The sequence below is a fragment of the Neovison vison genome, chromosome 2 (assembly GCF_020171115.1).
Source record: "Neovison vison isolate M4711 chromosome 2, ASM_NN_V1, whole genome shotgun sequence".
NCBI lineage: Eukaryota > Metazoa > Chordata > Mammalia > Carnivora > Mustelidae > Neogale > Neogale vison.
Genome location: NC_058092.1, coordinates 85107745 through 85127528, shown reverse-complemented (window position 1 = coordinate 85127528; position 19784 = coordinate 85107745). Strand labels below are relative to the sequence as shown.

The 19784-nt window shown below is 39.5% G+C and overlaps 1 protein-coding gene across 1 annotated transcript in view; it reads right to left on the bottom strand.

The window, feature by feature from the left end:
* Positions 1–16723, bottom strand: part of PLPPR4 (phospholipid phosphatase related 4) — a 41107-nt gene extending 24384 nt beyond the window's left edge. Inside the window, exon 1 of the mRNA XM_044238746.1 lies at positions 16560–16723. Coding sequence (XP_044094681.1) covers positions 16560–16637 — 78 coding nt within the window. The 5' untranslated portion in view covers positions 16638–16723. The remainder of the gene's footprint in view (positions 1–16559) is intronic.
* Positions 16724–19784: the final 3061 nt, after the last annotated feature.

Sequence of the window (19784 nt, the reverse complement as noted above, 5' to 3'; positions counted from 1 at the left end):
TTTTAGGCAAAGTACGTTTGGAAACGCTTTGGAGAATTTAAGCAGAGGTTTAATACGACTTGGAATAGGTCTTACAGACATCACTCTGCCTGTTGGGTTGAGGATGGATGTGGTGGGTCCAAAGTAGAAGCAGGGTGAAAATGTAGAAGGCTCGTCAAAATTCAGCAAATACTTATCGACTACGTCGTGTGTGCCTGACCCTGGTCGTGAGTGAGGAAAATGACAGTCCACGACAGAAAACTCCCTGCCCCCATGGAGTTTCCAGACTAGTGGAGGCGTGGCCCCTGACCTAAGCCAGGCAAGACAGGGACACAGGTAGAGAAGTTGCCAGATCTGGATCTGATTCTAGAGGCAGAAATGACAGGACTCATTGGCAGTCTAGCCCTGGAAGGAAAAAGAATCAAGGTCCCTGATTTCAAGGACCCTAGGCTTGAGCAATCGGGTCAGTGGCATTATTTATTGGAAGGAGGAAGGCTGGGAGAAGCTTGAGTAGGAGAAATCTAAGGCATTGTTCTGGAAATATGAAAGCTGAGATGCCTCTTAGGTACCAAAATGTTGCTGTAGAAAAGAGTAAGATGCCATTCTGGACCAAGGCTGCTGGTGAAAAGCTGCATGGGACCGATACAGGATGATTTATTTTTTAATTTTTTTATTTAAAAAAAAAATTTTTTTTCACACCTTAGCACATACCCTCCCCAATGTCCATCACCCAGCCACCTTATCTCTCCTATCCCCCTCCCCTCCAGCAACCCTCAGATTTAAACAACACCACACTCAAGAAATTTCAGAATTTTTTTGCACAAGAAATTTCAGAACGAAATTACTTTGCTTTTGATATGAATAATGACCCAAGAAGTCAAGGGATATAACTGGATAGATTCATACCACTCATACGCAAGAGGTAATCTACAAAAAAAGGAACATTTTAAAATGTAAATAATAAATTTAATTTGATTTGATTTATTTTTTATTAATAAAAAGTTTAAATGGGAGGCTGGAAACCAATTCTGGTAAAGTATCCCCAAATCATATAAAAAGTGAAATTTAAAATAGTAGTATAATATACTGAAATCAAGTTCAAAGTAGGAGAAATATTAGCAGATCAAAGTAATTTTACTAAAGCTTATGCCACAAAGGAGGTTGTCATAGGTCAACACAGTGATGATAGAATTTTCTATTTCCTACAGTGCAATATTTAATGACATTTCTGGTAATTTTTGCCTTATAGTTATTTCAGATAAATGTTTCCTCAAAATATTGGCAATGATAATTAATAATATATACTATAGTACAGTATATGGCTTTATAGTTTATATCACTATCTTAATTGCAGCATATTTAGATAAACTACAATGAATCTCAAAAATATAAGAAAACACACTGACATGTATAGGGTAGTTAAGGGAAGGAAACGGTCAGGAATGAGTCTATAACACCATTCTAGGTCTAGGTATCTAAATGAGTTTTCACAAATAAACTAGCTCTGGTTTAAATGGCATGCATAGATACAAATTCAAACAAGGCAGTGTGAGAGAACGAAACCAATGCCAGCTTCGGAGACAGGAGAAGTCAGTTTCTCCCCTCATTTATTCCACCAGCTTCTAGAATTTGGGGCAAGTCGCTTCACCTTTCTGGGCCTCATCTGTTCTCAGTGAAATGAGGGGCTGCTTACATTGTTATCTACTTCTAGAATTCTCCATGTGCCAGCATGATTTTGGAGACATCTCACTCATTTCTTTTACATGGTCACTACTCTATAATGTATTAGGTCTGCTACCTGTGTCCTCCACTTGAGTCATTTCATCCTCTAAGATATTTCTAGATGGATTTTTCTTTCTTTCTGCCTTTCTCTTTTTCTTTCTTTAAGGTTTTATTTATTTATTTGAGAGAGAGAGAATGAGAAAGGGAGAGCATGAAAGGGGAGAGGGTCAGAGAGAGAAGCAGACTCCCCGCTGAGCAGAGAGCCTGATGCAGGACTTAATCCCTGGAATCCTGGACCATGATCTAAGCCGAAGGCAGTTGCTTAACCAACTGAGCCATTCAGGCACCCTAGGCTGATTTTTCTAGAGTTCATATCTGATCATGCCTTTTAAGAGTGTCTCACTAACAACGAAATAAAGTGCCATTTTTTTTCAGAATGGCACTTATGACCTTTTATATTCTCGCCTCATCTACTTTCTTGTTTAATTTTGCTCCATACCTACTTTCCACTGTCGCACTATGTTCCTATTACACTTATGTCTCAAAAGGCATGTTCTAGGCTCTGTTTTACATTACATTTTTACATTCATGTCCCATAAAAGTTGTCCTCATAAAGGTCAAGTTGACATGATTCTTTTCTCCCTGAAACTTTCTCCATGATCTTCATTCAGAACAGAAGACTCTGACTCCTATAAGCCCTAGTCTTAAGATTAACTACTTAAAACTACTTAAAAAGATTAACTTACTTGAGACCGTGTATCTTACATAGTGCTCTGAATGTTTCAGGCACTCAGTACATGTTTACCAAATTTAACCAAAAGAAATCAAGACATTACTATTAATTAAATGGAAAACTTGAATGATTTCTTAACAATCAGTAGCATATGCTTTGGGGATGTGGGTGCCAGATACTGTGCCTAGGTCTATAACAGATTCTGCATTCAGTCCACACCTTATAAAGTTTCTATTGGTATTCCCAATTTACAGATGAGAAAACTGAGGCAGATGTCGGTTATGTGAATTGTCCAGGGGTCACAAAGCTGGTGAGTGGGAGTACCCAGATTCCTATGCAGATGCCCAAGTCCAGAAAACAGGCCATCAACTTCTTTGCTCATAACTCCCAGCCTACTTTCCCTTCAATATTGCTATAAAGGTTGTGATTGCCAAAGGGGAAAAGGGTTGCAGAGAATATGTGATGTTCGAAAAAAGTCAACCACTTCTTAACTCTTAAACAGTTTCTCTATCAACTTCTTTAGCCCCCAAATATGAAAATGTATTCTTTTTTAAAAAATTATTTATTTATTTGACAGACCGAGAGAGAGTACAAGCAGGGGGAGTGGCTGGCAGAGGGAGAAGCAGGTTCCCCACTGAGAAAGGAACCCAATGTGGGACTTGATCCCAGGACCCTGGGATCATGACTTGAGCCAAAGGTTCAGCACCTCAGAACCACCAAAGCACCCCATGGAAACAGTTTTTTGTGCTCAAATCTACTACCTGTCTTTTCTGTAGCTCGGTTCACTTCCAGTTACTAAAAGTAATATTTATTGAACAGTAATTCATATCTAAAAAGAAAAGAACTTTTATTGGGCTTTAATGTAGGCATTTCCCCATGAGTTATCTAGTTTAATACTCATGACCTCTTTGGGAATTGTAAGATAAATTTTGAGAGACGATCCTGCCCCAGATACGTTAAATAGTGTGCCTGGCTCCTCAGTGCCAAGCCCAAGTAAGGAACCTTATCTGTTCAGTTCCCAGAAGCACAAGCCCCACTCCACCCTGCTGCCGCTCTGGCACATGTCGCCATCTGGCATTAGTCCGGTGTTTTCCAGGAAAGAAGAGCCCCAGGCTTCCGTAGAAATGCCACATAAGGACAGAGGCGAGAAATGGCCATGTGTGCGTGAGGGGTTTCAACAGCGGCAGCAAGAGTGAAAAGCCCTAGGCACTTTCAAATCATGCTCTCAACAATCTCATATTCCAAGGTCTTAATGCTCTTCCCGGGGCAGTTTCTCCAATGTAATAATAATATTATTATTATTTTTGGGTAATATCTTAAGAACCCTTAATTATATCTTGGATGTTTTCTGCTCTTATCTTCACTTTTTTTTTCCTCGTAAATAACTTCTAGTATAAAATACCAGGAATTGGGGCACCCTTAAATCTCCAGATGCTTTCCTGTCCTCAGTGATTTCTTTGGATCCCTTTCTCTAGCTGCACAGGGATGGCCTCATGAATGCCTCTGTCGCAGCGACTGCCATATGGGATGGCAGTTGTTTTCTACTTTTCTCTTTTATTCAATGATATGACCCTTGAGAACACAGAAATGGTCTTATTCATGCCTCTATCCCACAGGCCTAGTATAGCAAAGGACATACTCAGTAGCCTCAATGTAGAATAAATACGTACATGGCTGGCTCAGACAGAGATGTTAAGTGTTTTACACAATTCTTGTCGTGTGGCTAATATGATAAAACAAAAATACCCATGTTAAAAGATCCTTGCCTACTTATCTCACAGAACATGCTCCTATTGTAAATTTCTACAATTCTAATAATGATTTTTTTAAGCACTGAAAAAGACAAGAAACTCAAACTAAGTCCTTCAAATAGTAAAGTTTAAAATAAAAATGCATGTCTGTTTTATCACCTGAATATTGATCCAGCATTAGGCTTGGGGTAGTAAGCTTTGTAATCACAGTTTTAACCTCAGGTTTTGAAGATCTGCTCCTCTTACATAAGTAGACAATGAAGTATGTACATTGTCTTGGAAAGCATTTTGTTCTTTAAACCAAATTAGACACTAAGACCTGAGGCTGGGGACCCATATGGGGACCCATACCTCAATTGTTAAAAGTAATTGCTTTTAAATCTTTCTAGAGTTGTAATTTCATTTCCCTTACAACATAGACCTGACTTCAAAAAAAAAAAAAATGGGTACAAGTAGCAATTTAATGCTACTTTCAGGGGCCACTTAAAGTAGTTTACGTTTCTGAACTCTTTCAATCTTCATAAAACCTCTTCCTATTATTAGCTACCATTATTATACCCGCAGATGGGAGAACTGAGCCAAGACAGATGACATGATTTGTGCAAGATTATACAGCTGGTTAGCTAGATTATAAACTCCAAGAAACCCAGCATCTGTGTTCATGTGTGTGATCATTATACTTCCTGCATTTTGCTAAAATTTCCACCTCTGACCTTTGCCTTCACAAAGACAATGAGAAATAGAAAAAAATAAACAAATATAAAGTACATTTTAGCTTTGTACCCTGGATGCCTCCCTATAATTTCTGCTGTGATTGGTATTATGCATGTATTTTTGATATCTCTTAAAAAATTATAATTTTAATATACTTAGATTAAATGACATTTTCACTATCACTTGGATTATTTAATTCATGTAGAGAAAGCATACATATTTTCCCCTGAATGGTCTTACAAAGGAAATACATAATACATTTGGGGTCCAATACATATTTCCTAATATGAAACAACATAGGAGTAAAAAAAAAATATATATATTGTCATGCATTGTCAGGGAAATGAAATCTAACTAAAAGTTACTGCCATTTTGAGACGTGGAATAACAAAACCAAAATTCTGATTTTGAGATCTAAAGTATACCTAATTTTGTGTTATAAACACAGAAATTATTGAGTTCTATACATTAGTCATTTGAAAAATTTTTTAGTTGTTTACTAAATTCAGGCACAAATTTATCATTTAAACTATTTTATGTAAGTACTATTAAAGTTTATATTTTTTACTATGTAATAATTGATTTAAATCTTAACATTTATTAAGTGTATACTTGTAGCTGATATATTTTACTTGACCTATCAATTATCTAGCAAAGGGATACGAATCCATTATTTTAGATAAGAATTTAACAATGTCTCGTGAGCCATTCTCTCCTTCAAGCTTGTCTCCTACATTCTTAGATGCATACTAAAATGGATATTATGAGCCCACCTTCAAGATTAAAGATTTTCCAAGACTGCTAAGGATTTTATTTACTTGAAAGTATCTGTGAAAGATATCAATGAATATAAACGGAATATTGAAGGTAAAATATTAATGTGGGACTGGACATTAATAACTTTTATTTTCTAACATCTTAAAGCTGTGATTAAATTAAGTATAATTGTATCATGAGTTTCATTTTGACATGCATCAAAAAGTCAGATGAGTAATATACACACAAAATATAATGTGATGTGACATACAAGTACATCTGGCAAAGAGGTACATTTTATTACTCAAGTTTTAAACAAATAAATCTAATTACTACTGAATTACTTGACCAACACAAAAAATTGGAAAAGTCAGTAGTTTGAACCAAAAGTCAAAGAATAAATGAAATCATATGTTTGCATGTGCATGTGTGTGTATATGTGTGTGTGTGCACGCCATTTGGCGGACCTTCTAGAATTTCACCTGGTACCATGCACAGATCTTCAGAAGGTGGCACAGGAGGATGGAAATGTCTCTGAGCTGGAGGGACCGTTAAGCATTGTTGTAGCTGATGACATTTTTAAGCAACCTCCCCACCCATTAAAAGAAGTAGCCATCCATTACAGATTTGGTTAACCCTTGCTCATATGCCAAGATTTCAGCAGCCTCTGATTTTGGCAACCCAACCATCTGGTCTGTTTGGCTAACCAGCTCTATCTTGTCATTGAAGAAGGGGAGGTCCCTGCCCCACTGCCCAAGCTCAGTGTCTGCCCCTTTGTTATGTTTAACTGCCTCTGTCTAGATTAGAAGTTGTTGTCCTCATTATGGTTTTTAATGCAGCGTGGAAAATGAAGACAGAACACAGGAGAGGATGAGAGACTAAAACACAGCTCACAAAGGTATTTGTGTTTCTTGGGGTCATCTCTTATTACCCATCTCTCCTCCTCTGTTGTGTTGACTTCTGCAATCTTAAAGTGCAAGGGTGGTGATGAAGGAAGGGGCAGAGCCTGTGGAGTCAGGTGGGCTGGAAGCTTTGGAATGGACAGTGTGTAAAATTCTTTTATAGCCCAGAGAACAGGCATCTTCTGGCAGGTATTGCACTTGGCCCTTCTTGGACATGTTAGAACACATATCGGGGTGATAAAGTTTTAGTAATCTCTTCCCTTGTTTCTGAACTGGACTAGAACGACAACTAGCCTTTGGAATCAGCCAGAGAAGACTGAGGCCAAGGCTAAAACCAAAGCTGAGGCCCAGTATAGTCTTTATTTCCCTATCTCCAGTAACTGACAGATTTCTTGACCAATGTGACATTAATGCAACACAAATTTATTGAGACCCTATTACCTTTTCTCTGCTATTTCTATTGCTCTAGAGGTTAGAGTTTTAAAAAAAAATTAAAAAAAACAATAATTATCTTAACTATCTCCTGGTCTAACTATCTAAAAAAATCACCAGAACCAATATTATCCATGAAATAACTATATATGCATGAGACTTAAGTATCAAAGAATCTAGCATCATTGAATAAATTTCTTCATACATCTATTAAATTTAACTGGAATCTAGAAACCCAATGAGAACCAAAAGTAGAAAAGTTTCAGAAGTTAATTTTTTTTCCAGTATACAGTTTACAACACAGAGTTGCCTGTACTTTGATGTCTTCCCCTGGAGAAGACTCGTGATCTAAACCCAAATCTTTATAATTGGAAGCTGTGTTTCAATCACTCAAATCTCAGTTGCTACAATACAAGCATTTCCAGATCATCACACAGAAAGGAAAAAACTTAATTCTTTGGTGTGTATCCAACTGTTCCAAAAAAAATTTCAATGAATTTCACCCCAATAGCCCAAGTGAGGATACTTACTCCCAAAGATTAGATTATCCTTTGATTCATCTTTTCTTGTAGAATATATATATATATATATATATATATATATATATATATATTTTATCTCATAGATGGCTGAAATGAAACATGAGAATATATGTATTTTGCACTGGATAGCTGCCGCTGAGTTCATATACAGTACCACAGAATTCTAAATGATTTGAATGGCACGGTCTCACAGAGTACGGACCTACCAACATCCTTGGAACAAAAACCTGCAGTAGAGTGTTGTACTAGCATATAGAAAATGTTCAGTGAATGTGAATTTTCTCCCACTGACAAGGTTAAGTAAGGATACTAAAAGCAAGTGGTTTCCATTTTGTGAATGTGTGTTTTGTGTGTGTGTATGTGTGTGCCTGTATCAATAAAAAATGAGCATGCAATTCAACAAGCTTTTATTTATACGTATTTTTATTTTGAAACAGATTACTTTATCACTGTATGCACATTATAAAACATAACAAAATGTGTGATACAAAAAAAAAATCAGGAAAATAAACTCCTTTCAAGGGAATGTAGTAAAGTCTGAAGCCACATGAAAAGTTTACTTTAGACGAGATGAGGGGTTGGAGGGTGTTGGCAAATGGGAAAGAGAAAACTCATTTACTAAGCACTGAGTTTCCGTTAGAAATTGCTAGCCATATTGTATAATTTGTATATAAACAAGGAGTCACAAAAATGAATGGGCCCACAGTATTTCCACCATTTTACAAATGTGGATACCGAGACTTGGAGGAAGTAAGTTACTTGCCCAGAGTTTGCTAGAATGTGTGCCTTATGTAACTTAAAGAGTTATCTATGAAAATTAAAATGACGAGTTCCTTCTTTAAATAATACCACTCCTTGAAATCTCAAATCTCAAAAACTGCATAGGTTTGCCTTACATCATAAAATGAGTATAAGTATACTTAAGAACTGAGGACTCATATTGACCATGGAGATTGATTTAATCTTCCATTGTTCAATAATTCACGAGACAGAGTAATATATTTGATGGGATATTCATCAGCATTTACTTTATAAACAAAAACATTTCCATTAGCTGGAAAAAAAAAAGTTAAGGACAAATTTATGTTCATATTAGTTCTGTTTTATTCCATCCTTCCAGTGAAAATTTACTGAAATTCTCCTATGAACTAGGAAATATGCCAGCAATGGTTCTATATTATTTCCACTAATTTAAAAGGCACATAATAAGCAATCAATAAATATTTATTTAATGAATAAATGAACCGTCATGAAGACACAAACAGATTACACCCTGGTACTTCATTTTAGTACCGTTTTTTTGGAGACTACTTCATGTAAGATTGGTCTCTTGGGGGTTCCGCCCATGTGGGCTCGGTTTCTGAAACATGATTAGGACTTTATAAAATGGCAGTTTTACCACCAAAGCAATTAAATAGCCCAGGATTTTGGTGAGGACATTAAATTGTAAACACCACATTCATACATAGTTCCATGTTCCCACTCCCAAACAACAGCCTGTTAAACAAACTGATACGTCATTTACTTTTTCCTCTAAATACCCTGATTTTAATTTCCAAATTTTTCCCTCTCTTTAATTTATACCTCAGTGACCTAAGGCCAGTTCTGGAAAAATATACAGAAGCCATCTTGTGACAGCAAATAAGGAAGCAATTATCCTCCCTTATGTTGCGTTAACATAAATGTTTGTGACTTGAAAACAACCAAAGAATAATGGAACTACAGGGCAATTGATTCCGTGTCTAATTACTGACAGGAAAAACACCTCCACATTAACTATGTTAAAAAGAACATTTCTGTCCTTAGCTTCCATATTCCAAAATCCACTTGACCATGAGGAATTATTGGAAGTACATTTCTCAGCTAATTAATTCTAGAAGAAACCACAGAAGCTAAGATGCTCATAAATAGACATTTCACTATCCAAATACAAACCTCTTTTTTTTTTTTTACAAACTTCGACATAGGCGTATAGGACTATTTGGGTTTTAGGCATATTCTTGGACCTCCTTGAGTCTCAGTTACTGCATTTGTAGAACAGAGTTAGTATCTACTGCTACTGCCCAGTTGTATTTAAAGGATCAAAAAAGACAATGTATGTGAAAAACTACAATACATTATAATAGAAAATTCAGGGTTTTTTTTGTTACTAATGATGTAAATTATATTCTTATTCCTTCAATGTTTCATCTTTATTGTCTGTCAGAGACGTCATGTCAAAGGAAGCAATTGTGAAATTATAGGTGGGCAATTAGGCAATGAGAAAGAAAAATACCACTTCCAAACTCCAGTCTTTAGCTATAGCCATGTTTTTCAAAGAGCCCAACAATTTGGGAAAGCAGAAGATCCATTCACAATTGCTTTAATATGTTGACTAACGCAATGCCAAGTCATGAAACATGTACCCTAGGTCTCAAGATACAACTTTCAAACAACTAGCACAATTTGTTCACATGTAGAATTAGAATGACCTGTATTTTTAGTGTTATAATCCAGGGGGACATTTTCTAATATGAGCAATTCTAGAAATAGTAGTAATTAGGACTGAACACTGGAACAGGAGATGGGAGATTCACGTTCTATTCCCGATCTGATATTCACTAGAGTGTGTCTTTAGGTAATTCAATTAACCTTTTCAAGGCACAATTTTCTCATCTGTGATAGAGGAACCAAGCCAGATGTTCTTGGAGTGCAGGATTTTATTAGACTTAATTCTGAAATACAACATTTCCTCACTTCTTAAATTTTTATTTTATTTATTTATTTATTTATTTATTTTCTAAAGAGAGGTTGCCTGAAAATAGCCTGGTGTGTATACATACTCTGGCAGGAAATCTGCTGTGCATTGTATCTGTAATACATTCCTGACATATAAACCGACAATTGTGCCTTTAATGCTATGCATTTAACAAGACGGTTTAGATGACCAGGATGCCTAAAGGATCTCCATGGTTTGTTCACACACGGGATCCCCATCCCCTCACATACACTTCACATCTACCTTCTATTTTCTCACGCATCTTCTCCTAATTCCCCCATGGCCTGGCCTCTCTCTGTTTCTGTTATCTCTTTGGGATTCCTTCTTCCCCAGACCTGCAGATTTTCCTTTTCTAAGCTTTATTTCAGTTCCAACTCCTCACTCCATCCCTGCTGCTCCTTTGGTCCCCACAGGAGACTCATGGGTGCCCGGGGCTGTCCCAAAGGAAGCGCCTTCTGAGGCAGACAGATAGCGTGTCCTGTACACCTCCAGGTCAGGATTAAATCCCTTTCTGTGAGTAGGAGACAACACTAACGAAGCCCCACGTTCAGTAGGTGAATAAAAGAGAAAAACTTTACCCCAGTACTCAGAGGGATCCCTGACCAGGTATCTTTCAAGGACCTGCCCTCAGACACCAAGAAGCTAGCCCGGGCGTGGTAGCGGCGGGTGTCCCCAACCCACTGCTCTGTTCCATGGAGTAGAGTGTGAGTGAGGGGGAGTAGTGTGGCGGCAATGCAACAGTGAGAGGCACCAGCCCTCGGATCCCGGCTGCTTCACTGCATTGCCGTGCGTCCCCACAGTTAGCTCTCTGAGCTCCAGTTTGCTGATGTAAAACATAAGGATAATAATCCTTTCTTGGTACTGCCACAACACAATAGTAATGCTAGTTCTAGGGTAGTTCTCAGCATTAAAGATAATGTAGGGACAGGGTCTGTCACATATAGGAGGACTGAAATTGATTCTTCTACTTATTATTATTATTATTGCCGTTGTTATCGTTAGTCTCCTCTGAGGTTGGTAGAAGCCAAATGCCTTTTTTTTCTTTTTCTTTCTATTAGAGAAAAGTAGGCCACAGAACATTATGAGTGACACGGCCGTGGACAGTAGGATAGTGATGGTGCCTAAAACAGCACAGAATTTCCTCAAAGCAGGTACTGCATTCCTATCAATATTTGGTATTTGTAGAAATGTCCTCATTTAGTCTCTCTAAAACTTGGGAATCTATTCTCTATTTCCTTCTCGTTATTCATTCACCAGAGGACTTTGCGCACTGTGACTCTGAAAGAGGAGGAAAAATTTGTCAGCTCATCTCTGTTGGCAGGTTTGTGGGACTACTTTGAGCAGACTACTTCACCATGCCGCCCAGAAAAGGGAAAAGCCTCCAGCTACTATTTTGGTACATGTAATGCAGAAATGTGATTTTGTACTTCTTACTGATGCCAAAGTTTATGGAGAAAGAAATAAGCTAGCTATATTTCCCAGAGAGAAGATCCAATGAGTTATATAATTTTCACACAGATCACGAGCTAGAACAGAAATCGTGTGACTTCAGGTTTGCTATGATTAAGAATCTGGGAACACTTTCCAGGGAGAAGAAAACAAAACTCAAATTAATGTTTTATCAGGACACCAGAATGTCTGCGTATGGTGCTCAGACTGACCAAACTGGGATATCTGTGCTCAAACAAAGGCTTTTGGAAGTTCTCCAGGTCGGACGGCAACCAAGAAACAAGGGCTTTTACTCTGGAACATCCTGTCTGGTTACCAAGCCTACAGTAATTAACCTGCATTAACAAAATCTCGAGACAGCCATTGTTAAGTCCAACATTCAAACTAGTGAACACCTTCTGTATGATTTCAAGTTTATTGTGTTTAAAATATTCTGAATCTGGAATTCTTCAGATACTGCTATTTGATGCTTAATGGCAAGAGATGATATTCTCCCTGGACCTGGGTTTGTGCCTGACTGTGTGTGCCGGGGTGTGTGTGTGTGTGTGTGTGTGTGTGTGTATGTGTAGAAAAACAAGAATTTCCAACCATCTGTCTCTGTAATCCTATAAAAATATCCTTGCATATTGGTCAAACACAGCTTTCAACCTCCATAAAAAGAACATTAGATTAGTAATAAAAATATAGGTCATAAAACAGAAAATTTAAATGAAAAGAAGCTCTTTCCTATTTCTTTATTAAGAATTTATGCCTTTTGGGCTTAAAGGGTATTTGTCATTTATTTATATTACCTACCAAACTGATGTGAACTCCTATCTTTGAACAGGATAACTAATGAGAACAAAATGGTGAGTCTGAGCACAGGTACAACCATTATGATGCCTTGTATAAAGGAAATGCACTAGACACACAGATAATCAACCTCATCTCACGTAATTTTGGGTGATTAAGCCTGCAAGACCTTTCACTAAGTGTAGGTGTGCTGCCAGTGCAGTTGCCACCGAAAGTGACAGAACCATCAGCCGGAGAGTGCTTTGGAACTTTAAAGGCAAAAGAAACCTTATCTTCAATGGAACATTCTTTTTTAACCTGCTTTTCTGTCCAAACTGATAAGGCCTTGGATGTGCTTGTCAGAGAGTTCCTTTTGAGTTGAACAAGGCAAAACCAAATTAACAAACTAGATCATAGAGGTACCGTGCTGAAAATCATCATGTGTTTTTTCAATCACCAGGTACTATTAATATATTTCATTACTGTCAGCCATAAGCCCCTTCATCAGCAGACAACTGGCAGCATACACCAAAGGTGTAAGAGAAATGAATTCTAGGGACACCGGGGTGGCTCAGTGGGTTAAGACTCTGCTTTTGGCTCAGGTCATCATCTCAGGGTCCTGAGATCGAGTCCTGCATGGGGCTTTTGCTCAGCGAGGAGCCTGCTTCCTCCTCTCTCTCTGCCTGCCTCTCTGCCTACTTGTGATCTCTATCAGGTAAATAAATAAAATCTTTTTAAAAAAAAGAGAGAGAGAGACAGAGAGAAATGAATTCTATCCATTAATTTAATGTTTGCTTGACATTGAGTTTGGTGGTGAACTGGGACAAGATCACTCGCTGTTAGTGGCTGAACCACTTAGCCTAGTGCCCACAAGGATGCAGTCTCCACCCTCTGACATTCTGCACTTGAACTGCCAGCGTCTCCATTCTTTCTCCGTACCTGGTCATGGGGAGTTGTTGAAGGGACCCTAGCTGCTAACTATTGAGTCCGTATGGGGAGTGGACCCTGTCCACCAACTCCTTGCATCTAGAGGCGTCCTGTGAAGGAGGAACTCAGCGGAGGAGGATGGTCTGTTATCAGGCAAAACTGTCATCTTCGTTGGTGTAGCCTTACTTGAAACTACATATTTCTATGTTTACCAGTGGGAGGCCATAGGCAGTAACTTTGCCCTGTGAATATTCTTTCAGCGTGTCGAGAGAGACGGTGGGTGCCAGAGCACATGCTCTGAATCCATACCCAGCTCTACCTCTGACCTGACTTTGTAAACCTTGGGCAAGCTGTTCAGTTTCCATGACCTTCTGTTTCTTCTTCTCTGAAACATAGATAATAATAATGTCTCTCTTAACGAGAACCTTTGAAAACTAAATGAGATGGTGCAGGTAAAGCATTTAGCTTGCTTTATTCTTAGTAGCTATTAGGTGCGTCATAATTGGTTGCAATTATTACTGTATGAACTGTAAATAGCACTCTGTTGGTTACTCTCTCCATTCTGTCCATCAAAATTGGTCCACTTCAGGAATGCTATGGAACCAAACTACCTCTAGAAATTGGGGAAGGGGTAGGGGCTTAAATTACTGCCTGAAGTAACATAGAAAGGCTTGAGATATGAGCTTTGGGGCTGATATGGGATGGAAGATTCACTCAGGTTTCACTTTTCTGTTTTAATTGCTAAGGTCTTGAGAAACCATGCTGTAAGACAAAGTGTCATTATTCTAGGGCATTCTACTGACATCTTAATTCCTGCTATTTATTCATCCTCCAAAGGAAATACAAAGCTCATTTTCACTGGCTTCAAAATGAGTCACTCCAAAGAAGCTTGGTAGTGCATCCTGTCAACCCCTTAAATAACTGGTGTACTAATGTCTTCTCCAATTTTCTAGAGGCTCTTTAGTGGTTCATAGTGCATTGAAGTTTCAGGGAGATAATTTGCAATCCGATTTTTGTGGCTCTCACTTTGTGTTACCCCCAGGATATAATGTCATTAATGCTCATTCAGACTCCAAGCATAGTCTTCAAGTATTCAAGCTATTCTACAGCTTGCTCTGCTAAGGAATTTGTAGAGGGTTATCTGAACGGATCAAAGGGAATGTAATGATTTGGGGTGATTTCCACTCATGGAAAAGAAGTGACATTTGTGAGATGTTTGTTCCTAGAGATACATCTCAAAAGCATTATGAGGCATTTTTACTTATAAAATTTTAGATTAAGGGATATGTATGTACCCCTTTCACAGGGGTACATACATATTCTGTCCTTCAAAAGTTCACACATAGACTCTAAAGACATATACTCAATTCTCTGGTTTGTCCTCTTTCATAAAAGTATTTGCTTTGAAGCCATACAGCTGCAATCCATATGCGGTCAGCTTCTAGCTGACCTCAGGTGTGCTCCATCCTGGAGGTGGAACCCAGAAATGAACTGATTCCTTCTAGAACACATAAAGGGTCCAGATATGAATGAAAGTGCTTTAGTATAAAACCACAGTGGCTGAGCAATGCGACAAGTGGCTTGACATGATTTAGCTTAAAGTCAGGTATCCCATTTTCTTTCTATTTATTTTCCCTTTTCATCATGGAATCTTCTGCTGCCCACATTTTTCTGAAGGAAACTATGATCTTTCAACAAAATTGTCTAAACCATGACCTCAAAATCCCTTGTGAAAGAGAAAGGATAAAAACAAATTAATCAATTAATTACTTTAAATAAACAGGATACCTCTCTTTTTTTTCTTTTTTTCTCTTTCCTATGGGTCATGGATGAAGGAGTCACCCATCATTTTTCTGAGACTCATGCAAGTCACATACATCTTTCTTAAAACTGAAACCATTTTTAGAATTTGGGACACCTAAGAGAAATTTGCAAATATTCTGTCCTATATAAGAACAAACTGACAACGTCCCTTCCCCCAAGTTTCAAGGCAGTGGCTATCGTTCAATATAGATAAGCTTCACCATCATCAAATACAGAATCTACTATCTGTACTTGGAAGTACTAAACCTCCATATTTGCCTGAAAAGACAACCAATGAAAGATATTTATAATTCATCAACACTCTAACACTCTCTTTTGCAATCCAGGTTTTAATTTCAGAACATAATGTTATGACTACAACCATCTAAATTCTCCAAACCTATCCAATGTATCTCTTTTCTACCTATGATTTAATAAACCTCTTGCCTAAAAAATGTCTTCCTAATGCAATGGACCACAGTGCATGGAATCACTGTACCTGTCAATCTTTTTAACCCTTCCACAAATTGTTCCTTTCTTAAATACTGCATTTTGGTAAGTTAGAGGTTCATTATGATTACATCTGCATGTTAATTGCTTATCTATAGTACTGCTCAGCACAAAATAAATGTACATGTAGAAATCATGCAAAAGCAGATGGTGTCACATATTTTAAAAATATTATACATACATATATACATATGTATACACATGTATAATTTTTGTTAGCCATGGAAAAGGGCCAATAGACTGATGTCTAGAGAAGCAGACCCAATTTTAGAAGCAGACGTGAGCACCATAATAATTGTAATAAGGGAATGTTGTTTGTTGTTGTTGTTTAATAAAGCAGTCAGTAATTCTAATGCTCTATAAACATCTCCAGACCTCATACATTCTGAGCATGGCTGTGTGATTTGAATTCTTACTGAAAGCTCACAGAGTTCTAGATACGGATTCGTAGACTGAAAACACAAATCCCAAAATATTGGCATCATGGCCCCTGTGGGCCACGGACGCTTTGCACACCAGCAGAACCGGAGGGACAGAGAACTAGCCCCACACTCACTCACACAGGTATCTCTTCCCTGCAGGCCACCCAGCAGCGACACCACCAGTGATAGTCACCCCTGGCCGGCAGACAGTCACAGGCACACTCGGGGGAGCTCCGGAGAAACCTAGGGGAAGGGGGAGGGTCGGGCATCTAGGGCAGCGGCGCGCACCCCCGCACAGTCTCCGCGCCTCCAACACCGTCCAGGACCCGAATTCGCTCCCGAGCTGCCCTCAAGATCTGCATTATGCCAAAGAGCTGAACCAACTCACCTCCACGAAATAAAAGCAGGGCAAGAGGGTCACGCTGTCCTTGATCACTTTGCCCTTTGGCCTCTCCTTCGCCGACATCCCGGCCGCCTGCCCGAGTCCGCGTCCTCCCCCCGGCGAGGTGTGCACCGCGCAGCCCAGGCGAGCTGCCTTCTCCAGCCGCAAGCGCCCGGCGCCGCTGATGTCACATTCCCCGCGGGCACCGCTGGAGCCAGCGCGTTGCATGCAGCGCCCCCGCCTTTCCCCGCCCCTCTTTGCAGCAACCCGGCGGCTCCCTGAACGGGCAGGTCTCCTTCCTCCCCCTACTCCGGCCCCCGCTCCCGGTTTTGTTCCACCGGGAGACGTCCAGCTCCCTCCTGCAAGCTGTTGCTGCAATGGCTTCCCCTCCCTGCCACCCTCCCTCTGCTCTCCACCGCCCTTGCCAGGCTCCGCGCTGTTGGAGCTTGACGTCAAGAATCGAAAAGGGGGAGACGCACCCCTGGATATTGCAGCAGCGAGGCTGAGAAGCTAAGACACCCACGTCTCCCCCACCCCCAAAGCCTCCTGAGCCGCTGGAGGCGCTTACTTAAGAATTGCTGGAGAGCGGAAGCCCGGCTCCTGCGCACTGACCCACAGAATGAACACTGACCTCTACCTGCGTGAAATTAAAAACTTGGATCCCATACTGAAAAGTAGGCCTGGTGGGAACTTACAGATTGCTGGCTGTTATCCAGAAAAGAACGCCCCTTTTGAGGGAGGATTCTCTGCCTAGGGTACTCTCCGGCCCCCTACAACACCTTCCTGCTGATAAACACCATCACCTGTCTGGGAATGGTGAGGGTTCCCTGCACCAAGGGAGGCTGGTGTGTGGGCATCCTCACTTCGCCCAGAGGCCAGGGCCTGTTCTACCCGTATCATCACACCTCCAGAACAGAGCCAACATCACAGTCTTAACTGTGATAGGAGGCACCTCTTCAGACATTAACAATCTAGAATAAGTCCTCCACCTTCTGGCAGTGAACTTGGCTGGTCTCAACTGTGTGATTATTCTGACAACCTAGAAAGGTCAAGTGATACAGAGGAGAAAAACACCCAGCAAATATAAAACACTGTATAAACTGTATTAGGCTGATAAAATAACCCACTCCCATGATCACGTGCCCCAATATCTTCAAGGTCTCCATTTCAAGTGTCTGACTGCCAACGCGGACATTCCCACCTCGATTCCAGTTCGCTCATGACCTCATCTAAACAATGACCACTCAAATGCCCCCGCCTCCAAATACCATCGCATTGGGGGTTAGGATTTCTGCCTAAGAATTTTGAGGGGCACAGAAATTCAGTCCACAGCACACTCCAGTAGATCTAGCAGCATGGAGACAAACTGATCCACCAACGTCCACATTTCACGGGCAGTAGCACCTTATCTCCTCATTTTCTTGGGTTCCAGGAATTCTTACGAAAAGCTCACAACTGTACAAACCTTCATGTTCTACCTCCCTATGCACCACACCTAGAAAGCAAAATCCCAGCCCGAATTGAATGAGATTCTCTGCCCTTGCCAGAAAAACTGAAGGTGGGTAGAGGAAAACACACAACCATGCGGTGTTGTCTCACATTAGAGTGATGACCACAAACTTCAAACAGGCCCCGCTTACCCCACAATCCTAGTATTTTTCCATAGTCCGTTCACTTTCTCACTCTCTGGGGACCAACTCACACTTTCTTTTTCTTCAAATCTTGTCATTCTCAGCTAATGGCATCAACTCATTTTACCCAGAGAGTGGAAGTAATCAGAAGAGAACCATGTTACTATCCAAAGCTGACTACTTGCCCCATTCCTCACCCTCCACAACTACCACCATCTATCTCTTCCTTGGACTGACACAATAGCCTCCTGACTGCCAGCTTCTACTCATGTTAGTCCTGTAACCTATAAACCGTTTCCTATGCAGGACGAGCCAGAATGATCTTCTGAAAAGTAAATCCAATTGTGTCACTCCTTTGCCCAAACCCTCTAAGACCTCTCCATCACACTCAGGAGAAAATCTAACCTCCCTAGCTTCAGGGATTTTGCACGCACTGTTTCTTTGTCCCAGAATGCTCTTCTGTCAACACTGCATGGCTTAACCTCTTACTTAATTCATACCTTTGCCCAAATTTAAACTCTTCTGGACCAGTGACTCCACCTAAATAGCATTAATCACTTCAGGCCTCTTTTACTCTTTATTCTTACATATTATTTTGTTTTTCTATACAGACCTTGTCACTATCTGATAGTTTATCAAGTATTCATTCGTCAATTTTTCATTGACTTTTATTGACTTTATGTCCCATTAGAATATAAGCTCTAAAGGTCAGTAAGTATTATCTAGTAACAGGAATTGCGCTTGGAAAATAGGCACTCATTAAATATTTGTTGAAGAAATGAATCAATCACTTAAATTAAATGATAGAGGTGGGTGGGGGTATGGGTAGAAAGAAAGAAAACAATGCATACAAAACCATGTAAAATAGTTTCTTTCACATACTTAATGTTCAATGATTGTTAGTTTATCAACCACCATGCTATTAATCAGCAAATATACTTCTCATCTCTACCAAAGTTCTTCTGTAGGGATTTCCTTTTTCCAACTCTTTTAGTACCTCAACAGAATTTGCAATTCTTGGTAGTGGTAAAAAATAAGTTAGAAAATTTCTGAATTTATCATCGAGGAAACTCAGCTTTTCTATATGAAGGGGAGGTAAAACAGAAGGCTAAAGCTGCAGTTCCCTAATGTCATTAGCCAAGAGCCGAAAACCTGTGATAAAATGCCAGAGAGGCATGCCGACCACACCTCAGTAATTCAAGAAATTATTGAAACATTAGAAAGTTACATTCCTTTTCTCTCTAGGCGGGCTCAGCATGACCTGACCACATGGTCCGGGATCAGGAAATGCTTCAGAATTCAAAGCTCAGTTCTTATTGTAAATCCTTTATCCCTCCCTTGACCAGATTCTCTTTTCTTCTCTCCCATCTCTTTTAGAATATTTTCTTTCCCTTCTAAAACCATTTCACAAAACAATGCAGCTACCTTTTGCAATCTCCCCAATACTAAACACAATAATAATTTTATATTGGAGTAACAGTGTAATGTATTTTACCTACTCTAACTTTTGATGTTCAAAACAATGCAATGAACAGGGCAAATTATTTCCCTCTTTTAAAGAATAATCTTGTAGATGCAATTCAGAGGTGGAAAACATTAA